Raw genomic sequence first — 26,798 nt, forward strand, 5'->3', positions numbered from 1 at the left:
GTAAAATAAAATAAAAGAATAACGTTGGACGAACAGGCCACTGAATCGGTGTACTTTGCAATCGTGTGCAGCAGAGAGCGCACAAACATTAAAGAACGCGTTTAAAAATCAACATTTTACAAATGTTAGATACGCAAATGTTAAATGCGCAATATTTATTTGTTATTGCATATATTGCAATACATGCAAGTCTTCTCATATTATGTTTTTATCACACATACCAATCTACCCATGTTTCATATTCAGCGATGCCTCTTGTTTACTATGATTTATTAAAAAAAGGTGCCATATAAATAATTATTATAGTCAGCATTGGTCGCAGTTACCTTGCAGTGTGGCTGCAGCAGTTACTGTTTAAACTGTATAGTCCCCAATCCATCACATCCCCATCCCATAATCCCATTATGCCCTTGATCTTCCTGGTCGAGTTGGTACATTGTTATGCAACACGCCACCAATTTGCTTGGATCCTCGTATTAATAACTCCATAAACAGATGGATATGTGAATTATGAAAGAAATAAAAGACACCGAGCTTCTGATCTTTACTTTGATCTCTTCCATGAAGGATGAGGTCTTTTAGCAAATAGACAAAAGAACAGGAATAACAATGATCGACGTTCATACACAAGGTTGTGGAACCTGGCACGCTTTGGGAAAACTACCATATACTTCTCGTTATAGAATCATACCAGACAAGACCTTCAATAATTTGGAGAACCAGTGGGGCGTGAGATTCTGGGTTTATTGCACAATAGACAACATACCTATTGGATGCCTTGGTTTACATTGGATTTCCCAGAAACGTGGCGCTATGTGAAACTAATGCTATTCATTTTGTAAATCATTGCCAAAAATGAAACCAGACAGTTTATAAAAGCTGAACATGGCTTCAACAATTTACATATCATTCGTTTACTAGGGATTTCTTTTTTTAAACACAAAGCTATGTAAATCTAGAGTGATATATTGTTTTTGATTTTCAGCACTAACTTCCTTATGATACGGTCAATCCCTTTTGGCATCACGTTTGGTGATACAATAACCAAATGCAGCTGAACTGAATCCCTCTTAACAATCATTAACACAGTATACATAAAGTTTTAAATTTAATTCCCTGCAATCTAAAATGAGGTCATTTCCAAGGTACAAAACCTCCCTGAAGTTGCTGTACATGTTAAGGAAGAAAAAGTAGAGTAAAATGGCAATAGAACCTTCTTTTATGCATATGTTAGTGTTATTAACACTTCAACTGCCAATTCTTCCCTTCAGGCATACAGTAGGAGTGTCATTCTTAATATTGGCACATTATTACCACATTCATTCAAGTTATTAATAGAATTTGAATCTGAAATTGATCTGATGTATTTAAACGTTATACAGTATATCGCTGCGTGATATCAAAAGCACCAACTGATGCAATTTATTGTCTCTATGTCGACGTCTTAAATGAAGATCACATTTTAACATTCATTCACATAACATACATAGTTTATGGTGAAACGGTGTGTAAATGTGAAAGTGCAACGTGTTTGTACTGTGGTCTATTGTTATGTAGATAAAGTTTTTTTCCATGAAGGCTGTAAGATCAGATAAAAAACATCCAGCAAAAGATAACATTCCTCGGTCATTATTGATCCTCTACAAGAGTTTTTTTTTAGTTTTTTTTTTACAAGAGTAAAATACTACCAGAACTACAAATTCTACTACTACAAAGGTGAAGGGCTATCGGTACCAAAAGAAAAATAAACCACTGAACGACCCATTTAAAAATAAAAATAAAATACTATGAATAAGTATTGTTTCCAAAGTGCTATAGACTTGGATGAATGGTTGGATGAATGGTTGTCGAGATAATCAAAGGACATACAGACAGAGATTGGACAGAACAGAGATTCCTTTCTTGATAGTAAGATAAAAACTCAACCTGCAACAAAAAAAATTAAACAACGCTATTTCCCAGAATGATAGAAGAGCGCAAAACATTATACTCCTCATTGTACGATATGAGATCCCCATGTGCAAATGTTCACCTGAAACATCAAATTTAGCACTTTGAAACAAACAGTAATTATCAAATTGGCTAAATAAAAATCCCACACCTGAAATCCAAGCTCGTAATAAACATGTTTCAACTGAAGGTGGAGGGGGGTAAGTTAAGGTAAGTTTAATTCAGGATGATTTTTAGTATTTTTAGAGCTTATTGTGCGTAATCACCGGGTGTCATGACATTTCACTGTATATATGTATGACCGTATGTGTTATTTGTGTGACAAATAACCTCTTGAATCTTGGGAGTTGTCTGCTGCTTAAAAATAATAAAAATAATAATAATAATAATAATAGAAAAAACATGTTGATGATATTGACGTGTTTGGCAAAAAAAGTCAAAACACTGGCTGGCTTTTGACCTTTGGACATGTATTGACGTGAATTGGCGCTTTGTTAAGAAATCAAAATAAAAAATAAAAAAAATCACTTTCCTGAACAAATAAACAAATTAACAGATCGTTTCAGTCATGACCATGATTCGAATGGAAACCGCATTTAGGGAAGTGGGTTCTGGAGGAGAGCTTGGGGGTGGGGGTCCGTGGCTCAGGAGGAGCTGAGGCCGGAGTCGGACTCGGCACTGCCCGTGTGCGCCACAGGGGCTGTGCACGGCGTCGAGGAGCAGGGCACAGAGTACCAGGTGCACGAGCACTTCTTCAGCGTCTCCTCTGTGATCACCTCCCGCAGAGAGTGCTGCTCCTCTAGCTTGAAGACGTTGGGCTGCTCGCCCTGGTCCTCACAGATCCTGCGGAAGGAGGAGAGTTAGACTGGTTGCAATGGTAACCACCACGTTCTGACATTTAATCGCGCTGTTCTCTACTCCAGCCGTCACGAAGACTGTAGCGCTTACAGGAGGAATTCACATAATACTGAGAGGTTAAACAGCGTAAAACTACAATACAGGGCTCGACAGTAACGGTTGCCCAGTTGCCACAACCAGGGCGACCAGATTTGTCAAACACCTTATGCGGTGTAGTTGTCGCCTCATCTACCAAAATGTAAAGATCAGCCATCGGGAACAAAACCTTTTGACATGGTTTAACTTGGTCATAACTATTAAAAAAAACCCAAAGTTATCCTTCAGGCAAGATATTGGTGATTGGATTATTTACCTTTAATTAAGACAAACTGTTATAAAAAAACATGTTAAATGTAACCAAAATATACATTTCTGTTAATGAATAAGGTTCAATAAATCACTCTCATAATGTTATGACATGGGTTATAATTATAGAGGATCGATATCACATAACTATAAAATACTTCAAATTTGGCAAACATGTCAGTTTTTGCTACCAAAAGCTGATACATGGCAACTTGGCAACCACTTCTAAAAGTTAGTGTCGGGCCCTGCTGTGGATACTTTTCTTTCTATATCCAATTTTCTTAAAACTATAAATATACTAGTCTGTACTAAAACACATCTGATAAACTAAAATAAAAAATGAAAAAACTCTACATACTGTAGTTTTTTTTACTGATATTAACTCTATACAGTTACTAACACTGAACTATACTGTATAGTGGAGCACAACACTCAGAAGCAAAATACAATTTCATGCATTCATGTTTTTCAAGGGCAATATTCAGTGCAAGGCAACCATTCCTATTTATCCACGTTGTGAAACAGATTCAACAGATCCTTCACAACACCAGAGCAGCAAATCAAGGATGACAAAAAAGAACAAAAACTGCGTATTGACATTTGCCATCCCTTCAGGATGCCAAAGAATGGAGGCTGATGCAGGTGTCAGTGATCCACAAGATGTTTTTTCCCCCACACCCGTTTTCCTTTTAGTCAGGACATTGGAAGTGAATTTCAAACCTGTTTTGGCTTTTTTTTGGCTTATGAAGTTTTAATAAGAGACTAAGAAAGGAAGAACTCAACCTGAACACACAAACCGGTCGTTTGTGAGATCCTGGTTCATGCTTTATTTTAGCCATTCGCTCTTTCTGCTTGTTTTGCTTGGAACAGTAACAACACAGAATACCCAATTGTGACATGCATGAAAAAGCATTTTTTTGTGTTTAAATTCAGCAAATGTTAAAACATACAAAGCACAAATGTGGTAGAAACTATTACAAGCTCAGGATACTATGCTCCAAAAGTGCTGGTCAGGGCAGTTGACAAATCCAGTGGTTCTTAAAGTTAAAGCAGGGTCATTCTCATCATATTTCATAAACTGTATTGAAGTTTATCAGTTTAACAAGTGACAAGTCAACTGTCTTGCATCTCTGGGTACATTTACATACAGATCTAGATATATATCAACATGTATATCTACAACTATGATTTTTGGGGATTCAAGGGTAATGGGGAAGTTTGGTTGTATCAATTATTTGGAGGAATATGACATTAATATTACCATATATATCTTTGGGATTTCCAGGTTACTTTAGATGTACAATGGCCTCTATTGTGTATTTGATCAAATGCAATAAAACTGGCACAACTTTTTGTGGTAGAAAATAATAAAAAAGCCAACATGAAATACGGTATTATTCTGTAATGTTATTAAAAATAATTTAATGCTATAATAATAATAATAAAAATAACTACTACTACTACTACTACTACTAATAATAATAAGTGGAATGGAGTGGAAATCTTAACTTTGTCCTGATTCCAGATTGACTTTCTCTACAACAGTTTCCATAAATTGATGCTGACTGCATTATTCTCTCCACATATATTATTATCAGAATAAGAGGCTTAAATAACATCTTCAATAATTAACATATTTCTATAATGTGATTAAAGAGAAAAAACAATCTGCATGTACAGTAAATGTACCCATCGTTAAAGAATATTACTCTGTTTCTTCAGGCAGTAATTAGGATGGAAAACTAAAAACAACAACCAGGGGGAGTGAGCAAACGACAATAATCCAATGGAAAAAAACTAAAAAACACACACACACACACAACCAGGAAGCAGAAAGACATTACAGGCGTCTGGAGAACCCGGCACCAAGCATTCACAAATTCTGGAAGGAAAAGGCCACAGTTATGACAGCGACCCTGAACACACGTCAAATCCTGTCGATTTGACATGATGAAGTGACCTTAACTGTAAAACTACTTCCTGTGGCGTTCTGAAGCCAGCTTTACACCGACTACAACAAACGACAATATAAAGCAGAAGTTCATTCATTCCTATAGAAAGTCCGATTCCGCACGCAAAAAGCTGTGACGCGCTGCAGAATTTCCATGTCCGATCGAGGCGCCGGGATGCGTTCAAATTTTACATTTATGCGACAAGTTTCGGTTCGACTGGAAGTGACGTCACAAAGTCACGTATCTAAAATAATGATGTTATTAACGTCAATAAGTATTTACTATGGATCTCCCCATATTCACTATCAATAAATCTATATTTATATTCCATAAAATGAACAGTTAAATGTGTGTATTTCAATTTTTTCCGCACTTTGCAAACAATGATAAATGTCCAGCTGATCAAACTACTTTATAACTACCTCATAAAAACAAGCTCTCCCATTTTCCCTGGCGTATTTTGTGATGCCAAACCCAGCCGCAGTCATCTGACGGCCACTAGAGGGATCCGAGGGTCGAATGCGATTACAGACTAGTGTGCAGGACATTTAAGGAATATGTGGAGCAGGGGACAAAGCTAAATGTGGGTTGGAGTGCCACGGTGGGGGGGGGGGGGGGGTCCGAAAAATAAACAATAAATTGGTCTCTGTTGCGTAAAACAACAGACATTTTGGCGTGAGCGTTGGGTGCATGTGTGTTCTTGCATTACCCCAATGGAAAAGAGAGAAAGGCTGACTCAGTGGTTTTCCTACCTCTATCCAGGATCTTCAGCAGCACACTTTGAACTTGAATAGATTTAGTTTCAACCAGACAGCACAGACTTGAACTTTGGATTGGGCTTTATTCCCCTTTGTGCATAAGTTGGGTTCAGGTGGTTTGAAAAGTGTTTAATGGGCCTATACATTCATAACAGATATATAGATTTTGATGGGAACTGGTTATTTGTGTAAACAATATGTGAAAACAAGTGTACATATTTACACGCAAACAAATGTGGAAAGAAATGGAGACCAAATGATGAGGGTAAAAAACAAAAAATGTGTTCTATCCATAGTCTGGACATGGTTCAGATTGAGTCTTTTGGGGGTATGAAAAAAGGAGGAGAATACTCTGCGACACACAGAGCTTGAGTGTAAAAAGAAAAGACAGAAGGCAGATATCACTGCCCAGATATCTGCACAGATATCACTGTATTTACTATTCAACTTCCTTATCCTAGAAGGACACACATCTGCTTATTTCATTTTATAAGCTTTTATTTGCAGAAGTTCTGTCCATTTATTTAAATTTATAGTTATATAATATCGCTCTTAACATGTTGTACTTTAGTAATGGAATTTGTCGTAATATGCAAAGGAACATCAAAGTGGCATCACAATAATTAATCAATAACAACCTTATAGTTAATTCAGGACAATACATAGTTACTAACGCAGTCTTGTACTGTTTTAGAAGCATTTTCTATTGAAATTATGAGGAAGTAAATGTATATGATATACTGTCCAAAGTTCACCAAATACAGAATAATAATACAAACAAAAAAATAAAACCTTAAACCATGGTACAATATCCATTTTTGTTTCGTGGTGGACCTACCGGTCGTAGATGAGGCCGTCGATGCCCTGCTCGCGCAGCTTCCTGCGGATGTCGTGGTTGTTATTGTCGTCTCCCCAGCAGAAGACCACCAGGCCTTTGGACTGAGCCTCCTGGATGAAGGACAGGTTCTTCAGCAGCTCCTCTGTGTGGGCGCTGATCCCCTGCAGAAGGAATTGAAGTGGCAGAAGAACACGTTCAGTCATTTAATAAGGTGAGTGGTGGTTAGTGGTGAGATTAATACACAGTGAAATGGAAAGTACAGGGGAGCTGTCTCAGACTTAAAAGGACCCTGCTGGTGTCAAATTGAGATTTAGCTGGTTTAATAGTCACCGCACATCCATTTTACATTCACCCCTCAGACTGACTAACAGACAAACTACAGTCACACACACACTACAGTCTTTCTTAATTTTGCCGTATTTTGTATTTGTTAATTTCATTACAAAAAAAAGCATCATTGCTTTAACAAATACAAAATACATCAAAATCAAGGAACTTGGACACAAAAAGTTACAAACAATTCCTACTTATGACTAGACGTCTGGTAGCCATCTAGTCACAAGTAGGACTGGGAAATTGTGGCATAATGAAATATCATTATATTCATTTCATAAATACCTCAATATGAATAATTTCATGATATTTTGGGGATTGACTATGGCTATTATTTTACTTTTACGCAGCATTAGAGACAATATTTAACTATATCGCGATAACCAAAACCTTTCCATTTTAAGCTTGATGCTAAATGTCGAGGGGGCTAATCACCAGGATGTTCTCGCTCTGGGCGAAGCTCATGGCGATCTGTGTGGTTTGGCAGCGGAGGTCCATCAGCGGGGGGTAGATGTCTGAGATTCCCTGAGTGAGGAAGAGGATGGGGTACCTGTTCTGCTTCCGACGCACCCTGGTTCGAGGAAGAAAGGAAAGAGAAAAAAAATGGGAAGCCCAATTGAAAAAGCAGTTTTTTTGGTTTAATTATGACTTCTTAATCATTTGTGGACATCCCTCCATGTAAAATCTTTACAAAGTGTAAGTTTAGGAGACAAAATTCCATATTCAATAGCTACATAGATAGAACACCTGGCTGGTTGAGATCTTTCTGAACTGAACGGCTCGCATTGTTCTGTCTGTAAGCCTCAAACAGTCGGCAACTTGAGCGAGGGTGAATCCATTAGAGGAGTAGAGATGAAGCCAAAACAAAATGTGGCTGAACAGACAAAACAGACAATGTCCTTCCTTTCCAATGTTGTCCATTTTCCAAAGAATAACATTTTGTTTCCAAAAAAACAAACAAAAAAAGAAAAAAACATCTCACATGGTGCAGACGTCTGGGTCGAAGCAGGAGAAGACGATGCGTCTCTTTCCGGCTCTCTGCAGGACGCACGTCAGCACGATGTCCAGGAACATGTTCATGTTGAAGAACGACGACATGTTGCTCTCCCAGGATCCATCCTGTCAACGCAAAACAACACTTGAACAATTTTGTGAATATAGGGCTGGGCGATATAATCGATATAATATCCTTATCGCAATTTGACACAAGATATCGTCTGGGATTTTTCTTATCAGAATATCTTCGATATAGTAGAGTGTTGTTTTTAATGGTAGGGTCACACACGATGGGGCTTCAGCGTGAAGCCGGGCAGCTCTCGTCTAGTCGCCGTACAGTCACAGCGCCGGCGACAGGGCTTCTGTGCCCCTGGCGTTTGTGGACGTGTCGGCTCAAAACCGTCTGGCTGTTGTGGGCATGTCAAACATTTCAAACCTTTCTCCTTCTCCATATTTAATAGACATTATATAGATAGATGGTGCCGTGTGTATTTTTTTTTTTTTTTTTTTTTTTTAACTGTTTACTGCAATTGAAATTACCTCTTGAAAAAATTACGTCAATAACCTTGCCATCCGTCCCTTAAAATAAAGGATTGTCCTAATTGGAGAAACATTAAATGACGTGTTCTTTATTTTACTGATAGTTTAAGGGACGGTTTTCCAATAAATAGTGTAATTATGACCGATACACAGTGATCCGGGCGTCCATTTTGCAAGGCTCAGCGCCATTGAGAGCGTATCTTTCCTCCTCTTGGCTATCGGCCAGCGCAGCTCATTTGCATAGAGTTGAAACCTGCTTAACTTTCTTTGTGGCTGTGAAGCTGTCAGCTGGTCGCCTGTCCTCGCTCTGCCCCTGCAGCCGGAAGAAGCCGAGCTCTGTTTGGAATGCATTGCAGCCTGTCGTATTGCAGCACATGAATGCCGGCAGTGTGGCCGTGCCATAAGGCTGCATTGCAGTAAAGTAATGCAATTTTCCAGCTGTTCTAATCAATGCCACTGCCTACTTGGTTAGAACATCTGTATTACTCATCATTATTTTTGTAGTATTTCTGGGGTATGAATATCCAATAGAAGCAACAATAGTCATCCGAGGCATATTGTTAACCTGTCGTTATTGAGGTATTCATTAAAAAAATATTGTGATATACGTTTCCGTATAGGCTCATTCTGCTATTATGAGAATGAATGAGATTCAATGTAAAGCTTAAGTTCAAATTCCAGACTACATGAACGGAATAAGAGAGATTTTAATTTTGAAAGATTTAATTGTGTATAGTTTTTGAAACAGGGAAGTAAACCCTGTCTTTGCATATTATTTTGATCACAGTCTGTTTCAATAAAAGTGCTTGTGAAATCTCACGTTGTTTGACTTACAACTGAACATTTAGCTGACTTAGTAAAAAAATACCGAGATATACAGTGGTAGCTTGAGTTACGAGTGCACTAACATACAAGTTTTCCGAATTACGAGCTGTCGTTCCGCCGAATTTTTGTATTGATTTGCGAGCAAAAATGTGAGTTGCGAAGAGCGAGCTTCAGGTACGCCGCAGTTAGTTGGCGTGGCGAGCGAATCCGGCACGCATCCCAAGTCTCACTCATTCACTTTACGTGGTTACCTGACCGTGGAAGCATCTCTTTTGTGTTTTGTGCTTGCGATTTGTGCGTTTTGTGCAGTTATTTTGCCAAAAAAAATTCTAACCATGGGTCTTAAAAGTAAGTGCTGAGAAGAAGAAGCGGATGATGTCGATTGAATTAAAGCATGAAATCATAGAAAAACATGAGCGAGGTGTGCGTGTGATGGAATTGGCAATTTTTTTTAAGCGAAAGTGAAGTGAAAAAAAAAATAAAAATAAATTGTAGAAATTAAGTTCAGCAAATAAAGTGTAGCAGCAAACAAAAGCAAATGAAAAAGCACCAAACGAACTCCTCCAACCTCCTGCGCCTATCTCCACCACCCTCCACCTCCGCCCGCACTTCCGTTAGTCCAAGTCGTCTGATCTCCAAGGTAAATACACTTTATAAAACCAGTTTATTTCTTTACATTGTCTTTCATTATGTTTTATTATGTTTTTATACAATATTTGTTATTTGTAAATACATTTTTCTTATTTAAAAACACGTAACAAAAAAAAATTGGGCTGGTTTTTGGGGGACTGGAACGGATTAATGGCATTTCAATTAATTTCAATGGGGAAAATTAATTTGCTATACGAGCAGATTGAATTACGAGCTCTGTCATGGAACGAATTAAACTCGTAAGTCAAAGTACCACTGTATATTATGCATCGCCATTCAGCTTAAAAATACTGAGATGTGATTTTTGGTCCATATCGCCCAGCCCTAGGCGACTACACTCAAAACATGTCAACCAATTGCCAGGTGATCATCAAATAAAATAATTAAAGATAAATACTAGGGCCGTCAGTTGATTAAAATATTTAATCACAATGAATCACATGATTGTCCATAGTTAATTGCAATTAACTGCATAATGCACAATATGGCAAACTCAATTTCAGTAGCTCTGTCTGCCTGTCTGTTGTTTTACTTTTTTTTCCAACTTCGTTTTCACTTAAAATTTTTCCTACTGCACGCATTGTGTATATCTCTTTTTTCCCCCCAGATTTCTTATCTGCAAGACGGTGTCGGAAACCTTGAAAATTGAAGGGAACAGCCGCTCTCGCTGAGAACAATGTGGCATGAAAGGCCCCATACCGCGAGAACATCCCTGTCCGCTGTCACAGTAGTGAACCCAGTGAATCCCCATTAGTGATGCCAGTTAGCCATGTTTCCGTGAAACAGTGCACTACACTCCATGGAGATCTTGCGGTTCCTCACCAGGGCAGCCAGCTCATCGGTCTTGTTGGCCAGCGAGTTCACGTTCCCCATCACTACTGACGGAATACAGGTATTGTACCTCCACCGCGTCGCATTAGCTTAGCCTTAGCTTAGTGCCAGCTCTGCTGCCCTGGTACTTGCACTCTTCGTTAACATCATGTGGTGCGACCCAGGACATAAAACTGTTAAGGTGACTATCTGCAGTCGGGACATCGAGCTGCTGGCTGTGAGTCGCCCACTATATTGCATGCACAGGGAGTTCCCGCATCACTATTGTTGTATGTGTATACATCCCTCCATGTGCACATCGCAGAGGCGGCGTGTGACATTTTTCACTCGACTATCGCGAGGCTACAAACACAACACGCATCAGTGCCATCGTGACTATGGGTCGGGCAAATGGTCAAAATAATAGAATTTGCATTAACGCGTTAAGAAATGTAGTGCCGTTAAACAAATTTGCGGTAACGCGTTATTATCATGTTAACTTTGACAGCCCTAATAAATACAGAAACAAATGTCAAATAAACAGAACAGAATTCAAACCACCACCTAATATGTCCGATCAACTCCCTCAAATTTGACTTTGTCTACTTTTGGTGACAATAATGATGATCTCAACTCAATTGTGTAAATTCCTTACTACCATTTTGTGAAAATACAATGTGGCAAACTATTATCCTTCCATGTCCTCTTTCCGCAACTGAAAACACCCACCTTCATCTGGCAAATCCACTTTAGCTCGATGTTGAAGCCGACATGGTCGGGAACAGCTTGGAATATCTAGAATACAAAAGAGAGAAAACACTATTTACTTATTTAGTGAATAGGCAGTCAATGTGACGCGGAAATGGGTATTGGGGAATCATGACATTAAAGCAAGACTCTGGTATGTTTTAAACCTTCACCTTATTTTTTGACCTTTGGGTCATTCATTCACATCATTGAGTGAACTGGAGAGATGGGCATCACATTCTTTGTACTAGGTACGTACATTAAGTTCCTTTAAAATGATGATAATCCTGCAACTCTCACCCGAGACAGAGAAGGGAAGGGCTGGTGCTCGTCGATTTCCTCTTCGTCATCCTGTAGATCTGACAAACACACACAGAACGGGTGACTTAAAACCACAACTCTAAATAATAACTGGCCTGTCTGTACATACAACTCATAACATCATATATTAAAAAAAAAATTTAAGTTACATCGCGAAATGTTTTTTGGCTTATGTTTATTTTAGGTGTATTGTATATTGCCAATTTGTCTATTATTTACTCAGTTTATCGCATAATGCCTTTTTTTTCCTATTTAATTCTATTACTTTATTATACTTTATTGCCTATCGGTTTGATGTAAGCAGCTCTAACACTGCAATTTCACTGCAATTTAAACTGAATCAAGCTAGTTTGAATCTAAACTATACAACAAAATATAGGAAATAATAAGGTAAATAAAGACACTGTACCTTTGTGATTGTTGGCTTTCATGGCAGTGGTGAGGTCCAACTGAGACACAAATCAAACCAAACATAAGATAGAAGAAACCTACCTAGAAGATCTAGGTAGGAATTAGGTTAGCTATTATGTCCGGTTTAGGAACTATTGTGTATAATCTCTGGGTGCGTTGCAAAGACATTTCACTGCATATGTGTATGAAGGTATATACATGTATGTGACAAATAAACCTCTTGAATCTTGAGATATGATAAGATAAGACTTATATGACTATGACTACAAGTCCAGTTGGGAAATTCAGGGACAGACATCATCTAAATCGTAATTGAAGGGGAAAACAGGATGCATTCTATCATTCCACCACTTTTACACAGAACCGGCTGCGATTTCAAACACATAAGTGTTGACTCGTCTCTTCAAACACATCTTGTGTGGACTGGTTTAAATGTTGTCAACCAGCAACCAGCTCAAACAACCTATCAATTTATCTAATCTTATCTAATCCGCTTTGTCTGCTGAGCCCAACCAACAGTGGTTGCCAACTGGGCAAACCACTTCTAGAAGTCATGTGTCAGGCCTCGAGTTACTTAGCAGTTTCCCTCTAAGTTTCCCTGTGAATTGAGGCAAAAAATGTTACCCCTATCCTACCTAAAGAATACCAATATCCAAATCGTACTATTTCTAAACAAATTTAGCGAGCAACAAATTATTAGGAATTAGAAATGTTATGGTCTGTCAAAAAAATCGAATAAAAGTCACTAAAACAATTCCGGATTCATATTCTAAGAATATGTTCCAAACCTCCTGCCACTAGTGAAGCCTTTTACCTTGAGGAGCTGGAGCTGCTGGAAGGTCAGGTCTTTGACGGGAACCTCGATCAGCTCCAGCGACGTCTCGTCATTTTTCTGCCACAGACGAGACAGAAGCTTGATTAACCTGAGCTTTGTGACACAGACCTGGAGCAGGCCATAGCCTCAAGCATAGATAGTTATTTGATATTTTTACAAATTTTTTGATACAGATATCTCGATATTGATAACTTGACGACATTTTGGGGATGATAGTGGGCCTGATCACAGATGACGACAAGAAAGCCAACCGTGAGGAGGTGTCTGACCTATCACTCTGGTGCCAGGACAACAGCCTCCCCCTGAACGTCAGCAAAACTAAGGAGCCGATTGTGGACTTTAAGGAGAGGACTACAACAAAGGACGCATGCGCTGTTGGTGATTAATGGGACTTCTGTCGACAGGGTGAGCAGCTTCAAGTACCTGGTTGTCCACATCATGGAGGACTTAACATGGACTTAACACCCTGACACTCTGGTGAGAAAGGCGAGGCAGCACCTTCACCACCTCAGGCAGCTGAATAAATTCAGGGTCTCGGTGAGGATCTTCAAGTCCTTCTACTGTGGAGCAGTGGAGAGCATCCTGACAGGCAACATCACTGCCTGGTTTGGAAACTGTACTGCTCAAGACAGGCAGGACCTGCAGACGGTGATGCGTTCAGCCAAACATACCACTGGAACTACCCTCCCCTCCCTGCAGGACTTATACACCACTTATACACCAGGAGGTGTAGTAGCAGAGCCCGCAGGATCATGAAGGATCCTCATCACCCCAATAACGGACTGTTCCAGCTGCTGCGGTCAGGCAAGCGCCTCCGCACTCACACAGCGAGAAGAGAGACTCAGATGGAGTTTCTCCCCGAAAGCCATAAGGACTGTCAATGCTGAACTCACCAGGGGCCTTCACTGAGACACACACATAGGCCCCACTGCTTTACTGTACCGTATGTTGCATACTGTACTGCATTCTGGATCACTGTACTGGGTGATTGCATACTGTGTTGTATTGCAGTTCTGTTCGGTGTTAGTGTATTGCTGCGCCATACTGTTGTATACTGTACTGTATATTTCCACACACACTACCTCTCTCTATTCACATGCCATTTTACTGCACATATCTGTATATACATAATAGTCTATTCCTCTTATTAATATTTTGTATTCCCACCCAGAATATTACCTTTTTACTCTTATTTTGTTCTATTTACTAACTGAATTACGTTTTTGGAATCAGTTAGTTTAGTTAGTTAGTGCGGCAGGCCAAGGGGCCGTGGCCAAGCCGCTGCTGCATACAGGCAGTGCAGGCTCCCATTTCAGGGCTGTTCAGCTGACGTGGATCGTGCGAATCAACGGAGGGACTCCGCGGATTCTTCTGATCCGTGAACAGAAAGTAATCCTTTATTTCAAAAACTGTAAATAAGTACACGCCGACCGCCACTGATTCGCCTCCGCCAAGGTGTGTCTCACTCCCTGACCCTGGCCCAGGACCAGGGAATGAGACACACCTCGGCTTCACAGTTAGTTAATTAGTTTGCCCTTTTGTGCCAGTTATGCTGCGGTGCCTTATTTCAAGGCTGGCTTATCAGGTTTTGTATTTATCTGTAATGTAGCACAGTGTTAACAATGATAGTTGTAATATTCTTTCTCAGCCCTGAAACTCAAACCATTTTCTGATGCCCCAAAAACATATTGAAATGATTACATTTATATCATAAATGTGCAACAATTAGTTGACTAATGGCTTGAACGGACAACTAATAGTCCACTAGGAAAATTGTAATATTGATACTTCGTTTGGAAGTTGTGTAACTGCTAAAATTAAATACCACCATGGTCACACATAAAATTAAATATAAATTTCTGTATTAGACGGAATTTGTTCCGTGAAATATTTTCCATAATGTACATCAGATGTAATATATCGATATTGAATCGGATAGTGACCTTTTGTATCCAAATATAATTGTGAGATACTACCCAATACCCAGACCTTGTGGATACCAAAACCAAACAGCTAGAGTAGTCTATGAAGTTCTGAAAACTTGCCAAGATACCATTTAAACTCCCTGTAAATTGAATTCAGTGATTTGTTTCTCAACAAATTATTCATGTTAGAAAGTAATGCTGAAAAGCTGAAAACATGTGAAAAGACTGTGAAAGATGTAGTACTGTATTGTGGAATTAGACGACATCTATTATTATATTGCGATATTGATATTAAACCGATATATCGCCCGGCCTTGATAATCAATTTGTGTTTTCACCTTCTTTGTGGATATGCAGCAGGTGAGATCGTGGAACACGATGGGAACACAGTCCTTGGAGAGGTGAACGTCAAACTCCACATAGGCAGCTCCCTGTAGGTAAATAAGGACAGAGTAATCAGCATATTTAACGTTCTTTATATTATGAAGGAATGAGAGACAGTTGGGGAAGAAAATGGAGCAGCGTTGTGGGTCAAGATAAGGAACTCACATGTTTGGCAGCGCTTTTGAAAGAGGCAATGGTGTTCTCCTTCACTTTGTGATGCCTGTTGGATTCATATTGGAATAAATTAATATGCTGATCATCTTCGATAAACATAGAAGATCATTCTGGAAGGCAAATAAAATGTTCTATATACAAATGTAAACACATATTTTCCATATATATATATATATATACACACACATATATATGGAAAAGATGTGTTTGTACAGGGCTGACGACAAACACATTTTATATATATATATATATATATATATATATGGAAAATATGTGTTTTGTACTGCATTCTGTATCACTGTACTGGGTTACTGCATTCTGTGCTGTATTGCAGTTCTGTTCGGTGTTAGTATATTGCTGTGCAGTACTGTTGTATACTGTACTGTATATTTCCACACACACTACCTCTCTTTATTCACATGCCACTTTACTGCACATATCTGTATATACATAATAGTCTATTCCTCTTATTAATATTTTGTATTCCCACCCAGAATATTACCTTTTTACTCTTATTTTGTTCTATTTACTAACTGAATTACGTTTTTGGAATCAGTTAGTTTAGTTAGTTAGTGCGGCAGGCCAAGGGGCCGTGGCCAAGCCGCTGCTGCATACATGCAGTGCAGGCTCCCATTTCAGGGCTGTTCAGCTGACGTGGATCGTGCGAATCAACAGAGGGACTCCACGGATTCTTCTGATCCGTGAACAGAAAGTAATCCTTTATTTCAAAAACTGTAAATAAGTACACGCCAACCGCCACTGATTCGCCTCCGCCGAGGTGTGTCTCACTCCCTGGCCCTGGCCCAGGACACACCTCGGCTTCACAGTTAGTTAATTAGTTTGCCCTTTTGCCCAGTTATGCTGCGGTGCATAATTTCAAGGCTGGCTTATCAGGTTTTGTATTTATCTGTAATGTAGCACAGTGTTAACAATGTTAGTTGTAATATTCTTTCTCAGCCCTGGAACTCAAACCATTTTCTGATGCCCCAAAAAAATATTTAAATTATTAAATTTATATCATAAACCTGCAACAATTAGTTGACTAATGGCTTGAACTGACGACTAATAGTCGACTAGGAAAATCTTTAGTCGGAGGGAAACCCTAGACATTTGCACATACAAGAAATATTTGAGAAACAATCATTAGTAATTGATATTAGAGCTGAGAGAAGAAAAACGAAAGAAAATCAATACTATTACATAGCACAACTCACAATTTCAATTCACAATTAAAGTTTAAATTTCGGTTTGACAATTTTAATATTGATACTTTGTTTGGAAGTTGTGTAACCGCTTTCTGCTAAAATTAAATACCACCATGGTCAGTATGAGAGTATCCTGACAGGCAACACCGCTACCTGGTTTGGAAACTGTACTGCTCAGGACAGGCGGGCCCTGCAGAGGGTGGTGGGTTCAGCCGAACATACCATTGGAACTACCCTCCCCTCCCTACAGGATTTATACACCAAGAGGTGTAGTAGCAGAGACCGCGGGATCATGAAGGATCCTCACCACCCTAACAACTGGACTGTTCCAGCTGCTGCGGTCGGACAAGCGCCTCAGCAGTCACACAGCAAGGACAGAAAGACTGAGACTGAGTTTCTTCCTGCAAGCCATAAGAACTGTCAATGCTGAACTCACCAGGGGCCCTCACTGAGATGCACACATAGGCCCCACCGCCTTACTTTACTGTATGTTGCATACTGTACTACAAACTGTATCACTGTACTGGGTGACTGCATACTGTGCTGTATTGCAGTTCTGTTCGGTGTTAGTGTATTGCTGCGCCATACTGTTGTATACTGTACTGTATATTTCCACACACACTACCTCTCTCTATTCACATGCCATTTTACTGCACATATCTGTATATACATCAACCCTAGACAGTTGCACATTGTGCACTGTTTGTATTGATTTGCGAGAAAAAATGTGAGTTACGAAGAGCGAGCTTCAGGTACGCTGCCGTTGGTTGGCGTGGGGAGCGAATCTGGCATGCATCCCACGTCTCACTGATTCACTTCACGTGGTTACCAGACTGTGGAAGCATCTCTTTTGTGTTTAGTGCTCGCGTTTTATGCTTTTTGTGCAGTTATTTTGCCAAAAAAATAAAAATTCTAAGAAGAAGAAGAAGAAGAAGAAGAAGAAGAAGAAGAAGAAGAAGAAGAAGAAGAAGAAGAAGAAGCGGATGATGTTGATTGAATTAAAGCATGAAATCATAGCAAAAGTGAAGTGAAAAAAATAAAAAATAAAATAAATTGAGCAATTAAGCTCAGCAATAAAGTGCAGCAACAAACGAAAGCGACCGAAAAAGCACGAAATGAAACAAACTCCTCCAACCTCCACCTCCAGCAGCATCTTCCTTTAGTCCAAGTCATCTAATCTCCAAGGTCAATAGACTTTATAAAACAGTTTATTTCTTTACATTCTCTTTTATTATGTTTTATTATGTTTTTATCCAATATTTATTATTTATAAATACATTTTTCTAACTCAGGAACGGATTAATGGCATTTCAATTAATTCCAATGGGGAAAATAGATTTGCTATATGAGCAGATTGAATTATGATCTCTGTCACGGAACGAATTAAACTCGGAAGTCAAAGTACCACTGTATACAGTAAAAAATAAAAATAAATTACACACACACACACACACACACACACACACACACACACACACACACACACACACACACACACACACACACACACACACACACACACACACACACACACACACACACACACACACACACACACACACACAGTATATCTTCTTCTCCTTCTTTCGGCTGCTCCCATTAGGGGTTACCACAGCGGATCATCTGCCTCCATCTTCCTCCCTTACACCAACCGCCTGCATGGCCTCCCTCACCACATCCATAAACCTTCTCTTTGGCCTTCCTCTTTTCCTCTTGCTTGGCAGCTCCATCCTCAGCATCCTTCTCCCAATGTAACCCTCATCTCTCCTACACACACGTGTCCAAACCATCTCAATCTCACCTCTCTCACTATTTCACCAAACTGTCCAACCTGAGCTGTCCCTCTAATGTACTCATTCTTAATCTTGTCCATCCTTGTCACTCCCAATGAAAATCTCATCATCCTCAACTCTGCCACCTCCAGTTCAGCCACCTGCCTTTTTGTCAGTGCCTCTAAACCGTACAAAATAGCCTGTAAAAAATGTAATTTATCGTCAAATTCATGATTGTGTCTGCCCTAAACAGAAGAAAATACATATATATTTTGATACAGGAATTTCCCAGTGAACCCTAATGATTTATCTTCAGATGTTGTCTCACTTGTCAGCGTGGGTGTTCCCCGCTCCCCTGTGGCCGACGTCCAGCGTGCCCCTCTTCCTCCAGTATTTGGTGAAGGAGGCACTCATGTCGCACTGCAGGCCCTGGATTGGCCGAATCACCAGGTAGTCCACTGCAACAGAGAGAGAACTCATCACATTTTGACTGCAAACGCACAACCGTTTTTTAAAACAATAGTCTCAAGAGTCTGAGCTCCAATGAGTGTTGGGTAATCTTCCTGGAGTACAACACAGTAAATACAGAAAATAATGGAAACTTCAGTTGACTGAACCTTGTGGGATTGGTCTGAAATATGTGTAAACCAATGCGTCCGAATCAAATGATTATTTATACAAACATGACATTTTCTTGAAATGCAGTCTTTGTTTTAATGATAAAAAAACATAATTCTTAGGAAACACCTGAATTTCCCCACGGGTATTAATAAAGTGTTTCTTCTTAAGGACTCCTGCCAAGAATATAAATATTCTACAACAGTATAGCCAACACTGTAACAATAAAGCACACTAATCGTCCTACAAATGACTAACCTATTTACTGTTATTAATATGAAATATTAATAACGTTACGCCAATATATATTGGACATAACGCACTCATCTCTTCAAGTCTCCAGTTGTAGTTTCTATGCAACACCACAAAATGTCGCCACTAGCTAGTGTTAGCATTAGCATGTAGGTGGAGTAAAACAAGGGATGTGAATCCAGATGGAGAAATGGTTGCCGGTGACAATGGCCGTTATTAACAGACAGTGGACATTAATCAGAATTAACTGAACATTGATTGCCGCTATTGACCAATCAGAATTGAGTATTCCACAGAGCCGCGTAACAAAGTCCGATCTTATCTTAAAAACACACAAATATCATATTACCCATTTATTTTGTTAATGCTCACCTCTCACTTTGCCGATGGCATGTCTGGAATTTCGTCCCATGATGGGAAGCGTAACGACACCCATGTCCTTCCCGCTCTCCGCGAAGAAGGAGGAGAGGAGGCAGGCGGTGCCCACGTGTCCTGGGTGGGCATCTCCCTGGACCACATGCTCCCCCAAGTTCTCCTGTGCAAAAAGATGTGGAATTTCTAACATGAGCTATGGCAGGGTCTAAAACCACAGGCTATATCCAGCCCAAAAGACAATTGAATGCAGGTGGAAACGCTAATTACTAGGCAATTGACTAATGTGCGGTGTAAAAAAAAGTTTTTAACTTTTTAATTTAGACTTTTATTAGTGACAACAATAACAACCTTTACTTGTATAGAACCTTTCATACATCACATCAACATTCAACTCAAAGTGCTGTAAATTATTAGTACATTAAAAGACAATTGATCTTTTTGTCATGTTGTAATTGAAATTGGAATTGGAATTGATTTTCATACTAAATTTTAAAGTTTTTCCAAGTCACTGCTCTAGTGTCAAACAAACAGTCTCCTCCATTTTCTTCCTCCCTCCAAATTTGAGTGTGAATGCCACCTTGAAGAACTCGAAGGTGAGCTCCAGGTTGTCGGGTTCCATGCTGTGGATGCTGTACTCCATCCACTGTGCCGGCTCCAGGGCGTAGCCGCACTCGGGCTGCAAGTGGCGCGACATGTAGCCGTCGCCACTGATCATGGTGATCTCCAGCGTGGTGGTCATCTTGTGCCAGGACGCCTGGTCTAGTTCCTCGTCCTCCTCGTCCTCCTCGTCCTCCTCCTCCTCGACGCCCTCCAGTGCCAGCTTGATCCTGAGCCGGAATAAGGTGAGATAAGATAACACTTTATTAGTTGAACGTATCGAACATATAGAATCGTCAAAAGAATCATAATAAAAATATTTATATTTGGCCTCTAAAAATTTACATAAATGAACTACTCAACAACATTAAAATGCAGATACTGCAAAACAGCAAACTTTAAGATCGACACTATGCAATGATTCTTATCATTCATTGTATTTAAAAGTTCAGACAAAAAAATATTACCTATAACAATCGAGAAATATCCAAATTGACACATTTACCACAACAATCAACACAATTTTTCCGTTATCGACGCAATCAATGATTTCATCAAACCATACAATTATCCCTACAATAATTGATCACAATATAGGTGACTCATATAGATAAACAAATTGTGAAAAATGTCCCCTCCCTATTTGGACTGGACTTCTTGAACATTTCGGGTGAAAGTGCCCGGGTGATTTTCCACACTCTCTCCGCTTCGTGTCACTTTCTGTGAGTGAGCGGGGTTGAATTCCTAATCTCCTACCTGAAGCGAGACTTCTTGAATGTCTTCTTAATGATGGACACCGGAGCCTTCTTGTAGTGGTGCAACCGCAGGCGGATCTCTGTCTGGCACGTCAACCACCCAGAGTCCACGCAACTCACCCCGTCTGGGATAACCAAGGGAATTAGGCTCAGTTTAGACTCACAATATCCGCCATGATCACATAAAAACCCAAACAGGGAGGTCTCTCCATAACATCTGTTGGAAATGAAATTTCCCCCATCGATGTTCGGACTGGCACGATGGCCATCTTTACCTATTAGGATTTACTACATAATCGCAATTATTTCAGCTGACTGCGATAATTTCGTGAACTGGGTAGATTCTACAGATTCTATCTAAATTGTATGTTGGAAAAGTTGCAATGATCTAAGAGTGAATCAGTTTAAGTTTAGTTGAGGAAAATGAACCGTCCCATTGAATCTTTATGTCCTAATGTTAGATAGATAGAACAAATGGCTCTTCTTCATAATAGGGATGTGAATGACTGGACTATTATACTATGATAGTGGCATAATACTAAAAATAAAACACAAATATTCAATGATAACTGTGTGGTGGTTAAAGTTTAGGCTTTGTGCCCATAAACTTACTGTGAATTCCAAACTGCCCGTCATCGATATTCAGGTGTGACTCTGTAAAAAAGCAAGCGGGTGTTAGGAAGCAGAGGAGTTCAACCATACAAGCGTTTAAATTAAGGCTTGGTTGAAATAGTGATTCAAATTGTCAATTTGATTATCTAAAATTTTCCCTCCTTCATTTTTAAACGCTTGATGGAAAATTAGGTTTCACACTGCGCATTTACATCACGTCACTCCATTACAACTCTGATGTTATTTTCGCTCAACCTCATTCCTGTTCAACTGGGGATCGATTATGTGGAACATTGACGACAGGAAAAAAATCCTGTATTTTTCATTTCTAATTAAAGCAACATTATGTAACTTTTTTAACCTTAAAATAACAGCTTCAGAATCATTTTGATGGGACACTGACTTGTAATATGGAGAATGACACCTCTTTCATTCCCACCCAGCCTCCTGAACGCCTGCTCTTGCAAGTGTTCAGGTACGAAACCGGCAGGGCTGGGTTGAGAGGGTATGGCAGGGTGAACAGAGGACAGCGAGCAGGGCGGGGTCACTCCAGTAAAGGCTTTATATTTTACCTCCCTCTTCCCTCGTTTATCAAGTTCCATTTTAAATGAGCTTTGTGTGAGCCAAGGGAACAATAGCATTTAGACTGGAGAGATCAACTAGCACAGTGTTTCCTCTGTGGCTCTGGACTGTTCCAGTAAAAAAAAATCAAAAAGCTTTAGAAGACTGAGGACTAAAGGAGAACTGAGGATCAGCAGCAGGGCCCCTGGTTTGGAGGAAACACTGATGTTGGGGAAAGGGATGTGAACTCAAACACAGAAGTCGAACACAACACCCTATTCCCTCGGTTTTAATCTTCTAGGCCAGTGTTTTAAGTGTGCTGTGAGAGTGTGCCAAGAGGTGTGCGGTGACAATGTTTCAAATTCCACTTGAATTATGTAAATAATGTAAATTAGCTCTGGTGTTGCAAGATCAAAATTGCAAGGCTGTTCCAAGTCATCTAATTCCTTGGTTCCAGCCACAATAGCAGCTCTGTGTTCTTCAAAACAAGCTCAAGCTTCACACTGAAACCCAGAATAATCAGTAGTGATGAAACATTCGACTCCCTTTTGAGATTCGTTCTTGACGAGTAACTCATTAAAGAGTAATTCAATTTTCTGACTATTGGTTCATATGGTTCAGTTGATGTAAGGCAGGGTGAGTGAGGGAGGACTTCCTGAACAATGAAAGAGAGTCAGAATGAGTCGTTCGGCTGAGTTGTGAATTGAATTGCTATGTAATAAAGTCAAGTCTAAATCAGTCACATTCAATATGAATCATGCCATGGAGGTTGCCCTTCACCACTGACACCAGCTTTGATCTCCACACTTTTTACAATGAGACAATCCCTGGGCACTATACCACTCTCCTGTTAACCACTAAAAATGTCACAAACCCACAGAACTGTGCATATTATTATTATGGCCGTTTATAGTTAGTGATGCAAGACTAGCGAACGATTCATTCATAGTGAACACATCTTTAAAGTGACTTGGGAGTCTGGAGTTACTCTGGCAAAAGAGCGGGTGAGCGAATTAATCTTACACTCACAAACTGAGAAGAATCACTGAGTTGTTTGTGAATCTTGAGCTGGTGTCAGTGGTGAAGGGCAACCTCTATGGTGAGTACTGGTACAGAATTAGAGACATTAGACATCATGGGGGTTTTCTTTGTGGGCAGACTTTGATCAACGGCAACCCAACCGTGCACCGTTTGTTTTTCTCTGCGGTTCAATACCTGTGGGGCTGATCGTGCGAGGCTCTTGATGGATCTCCCACTTAATGACTATCACTTGACTGGGGCCGCCTGCATTCTGCAAACGCCAACGTTTATCACAGTTGTTAAAGACTTTTCAAATTAAAAATCCAGTCGAAAATCCACTTGCTTCGAATTAGATTAGATGTGGTTAAGTCAACCATGCCCAGCTCGGCCAGGCAGCCAGCCAGCCACCGTGGGATGCAATCTGAAAAGTGGATTTGTTAATGGACAAAAATATAAGAACTTTTGTATTCCACTGGATAACACATTGTTTGGATAAAACATTAAATGTCCCTTTGAGTCTGTGTAGTAGTTATTGGAAACAGCAGCGAGAGTCACGATTACACAGTAATAAAGTTACCTTCCTTCTCTATTTCATTACTGCTTCTTTCTCTTTTCTCTCCTTGACTTTGTTCCTTTAGATTTAGATATGGTTGGTAATCTCATCTATTTAGTTAACATTTTCATTGTCATGTATTCAGGTGTTTCTGAATTACTTTATTCCATGCTTATGTTTGTACAGGTTTCAGGCTGAAGGAACAGCTCAGTAAAAATGAAAATGCATTGGATCGGTTTTCACAAAGGGCGATTCATTGTTTCCTCCTTCTCCAAGTGAAATTCTCAGGCTCACATGGCTAAACTGGAGCCAGCTGGTATTGCATTTTTAAAAATTACATAAAACAATGAATTACACACCAAAGATTCATATTGTGCAGAGAACAGCACATATATATTACAGCACGTGTATATTTTTTTTATATTTGTATATATGTGGCTATTTCTGTTTTGTATTTTTGCCTATTTTTATTACCACCAGTTTTTTCCATAAAATGTCTGTACAGCGATGCACCAATCCTCACCGCGACAAATTTCTTGCATGATGTACTTGGCAAAATAAACAGAGTGATTCGGTTTCTGAATGTTGTACCCACAAAGATATATGTAGCTAAAATCCATTAGGCTATGTAAAACAGTTAAAACTTGTGTTTTTTAAATTAAATATAAAGTTAAAGGCTGGGTCAAAATAAAAATAACATCACAGACTTGGCGCTCACCTTGGGCTCAAGGAGGAAACCTTTGAAATAGCGGTACTTTGATTCGACTCCTCTGGGAACAGTGATTGTCTTGGTCCATGTGGAGCTGCCAAAACAACAAACAAACATTTGCATTGCTGAAATAATATTAAAAGGTAGGAAAAGATGGTTCCTGCACTAGGTTTTTCTATTGTAGAAATCCACAAACAAGGTCCCATGTTATACAGTATATGAAAGAATATTCTGTTCGTCCTACCTGTCATCACCGACAGGTTCTAGTGTGACGGCTCTCTGATGGCTCCAGCTTCCTAGAGCCTCACAACTACCAACCACAGCGATCACCTCACCTTTTTTTTTGGTGTTTTGAAAAAATTCAAAAAACAGGAAATTGATGTGATAATGTTGCCTGAAACACAAATTACATCTAAGAAGCTTTTGATGGTTTTTCAAATGAATCGAGCCTAGCCTCTGTGCATTGTTATATAGGGCATTGAAAAGGAAATGAAAAAGAAAATACACACAAATTCAATTTGGATTATTTCAACCTGATCACAAGAAACAAGAAGAAACAAGAAACAAGAGTAACTGTACTACTTTTAAATATACATTTTTTTAAATAAATTATTTATTTGTGGATATTATTATTTTGCCTTCTATTAATGTAAAGCACTTTGAGTTGCATGTTATGTATAACAACTGCTGTACAAATAAGTTATTATTATTATTAGAGGATTACTAGTGAATATTAATGAATAATTCTAAAGCAACGAGACTTCAAATGTGTTCAATTCAGACAAAATGGCGGTATCTCAGATTATGCTGAGTCATCATACCTGGGGATGTGTCTCCTCTTATTGCCAAAGTAACTTGGGCGGTGTCCATTGTAGACACCGGCACAGAATGCCCAGAGACGTAGCAGCAAAACAAGGCTGAAACAAATAAGAACATGTCGTGTCATGAAATGGTTCAGCAATGCACGTAAAAACACAAAAAGGTGCCGACCTCATGCCAGGCCTGTGGGATAAATTGATATCACTTCGATATCCTGACACGGGACAAGATATCGTTCATATCGTGATATAGTTCAAAGTTCCATTGAGGCAGGAAGAAGAAAATAATAATAATTATAATAATATAAATAAGAAATACATGCAGTATACACACAAGAAAAGCATGTATAGGTAAAAATAAAGCATTTATTGGTCATAATATCCACATGATTAATGATTGCTTCTAAAATATTTCTTATGTGTAAATTCTTATATGAACAGTCAACACTCCACAATCAATAAGGAGGCAATTGACAGTATAATATCGCGATATTTCATTTAGTCAATATCACCCATTCTCACTTGATCCCATACGGGGCATTTTTAAAGTTAATTAATATCGCCACCATAGTTACTTAAAAGTATTATATATATAAACATGTAGTTACTATTATAATTATTATTATTATTATTACAACCAGTTAGCTTGACGAACTTGTTTCCTCTAAATGACGTCGTAAAATGCAATGATCAATATCGCTGGTCGGAAAGTAACAGTAAGGGACCGTTGTACAGAGACAGTGGACGATAATTAGAAGAAAAAGTAAATAAAAACAACACCCCCCTTGGACGTGGTCACTCGTAATTTTGTTAGTTTTCAAACTATGTAGGCTTGTCGCTGATAAAAAAAACAACAACAAAACAATCGCTTATATCGCTACGTACTTGCGACGCGGTCCCTCGTTGTTTTACGGCAGGCTTGCGTTGCAATTCAAGTCATTCTACTCGTCAAAGTAGCCATCGTTCGCATTTGGACGGTTTTAGCACCCAACTCAACATAACTTCAGTATAATACAACAATAATACATCTTTAACGTCAGAAAGGGAAGTAACTAAAGGGCTACGCCGTTGTGAACCGGACCAATTTCCCCTGCTGCAAGCTAGCTGACGTAAACAGAGCTGAGAGAAATGTCATTCTGAGGATTTCAACACACAAACCACAAAATAGGAAACGCGGCTGTTGTCAAACTCAATAAATGTCTTCTTACCTTAATCGACAGATGCTTAGCGAACCATGGCCTGAAAACGGGTGTTTTATATTCTTTAAATCCGAGCCCCGACGCCGGCCGTGTCGAGGA

At 39.3% G+C, this 26,798-nt stretch overlaps 1 protein-coding gene across 2 annotated transcripts; it reads right to left on the reverse strand.

Moving 5' to 3' along the window:
- Nucleotides 1-725: 725 nt before the first annotated feature.
- gpcpd1 (glycerophosphocholine phosphodiesterase 1) lies at nucleotides 726-26,798 on the reverse strand. 2 transcript variants are annotated; one of them, XM_080022495.1, is made up of 21 exons: nucleotides 26,709-26,798; nucleotides 25,504-25,599; nucleotides 24,927-25,017; nucleotides 24,692-24,776; nucleotides 23,616-23,691; nucleotides 21,840-21,881; nucleotides 21,229-21,352; nucleotides 20,453-20,702; nucleotides 19,873-20,035; nucleotides 18,959-19,088; nucleotides 15,645-15,699; nucleotides 15,434-15,526; nucleotides 13,150-13,227; nucleotides 12,334-12,373; nucleotides 11,904-11,962; nucleotides 11,586-11,651; nucleotides 8,017-8,153; nucleotides 7,470-7,605; nucleotides 6,702-6,862; nucleotides 4,998-5,035; nucleotides 2,744-2,793 (listed from the first exon to the last, which is right to left on the reverse strand). In XM_080022495.1, coding segments are annotated over exons 2-21 (1,875 nt in total). In that variant the 5' UTR covers nucleotides 25,553-25,599; nucleotides 26,709-26,798; the 3' UTR covers nucleotides 2,744-2,791. The 2 variants fall into 2 exon arrangements, with proteins under 2 accessions (XP_079878620.1, XP_079878621.1); XM_080022494.1 differs by lacking the exon at nucleotides 4,998-5,035 and having other exon boundaries at nucleotides 726-2,793.

The sequence above is a fragment of the Zeus faber genome (assembly GCF_960531495.2).
Source record: "Zeus faber genome assembly, chromosome: 2".
NCBI lineage: Eukaryota > Metazoa > Chordata > Actinopteri > Zeiformes > Zeidae > Zeus > Zeus faber.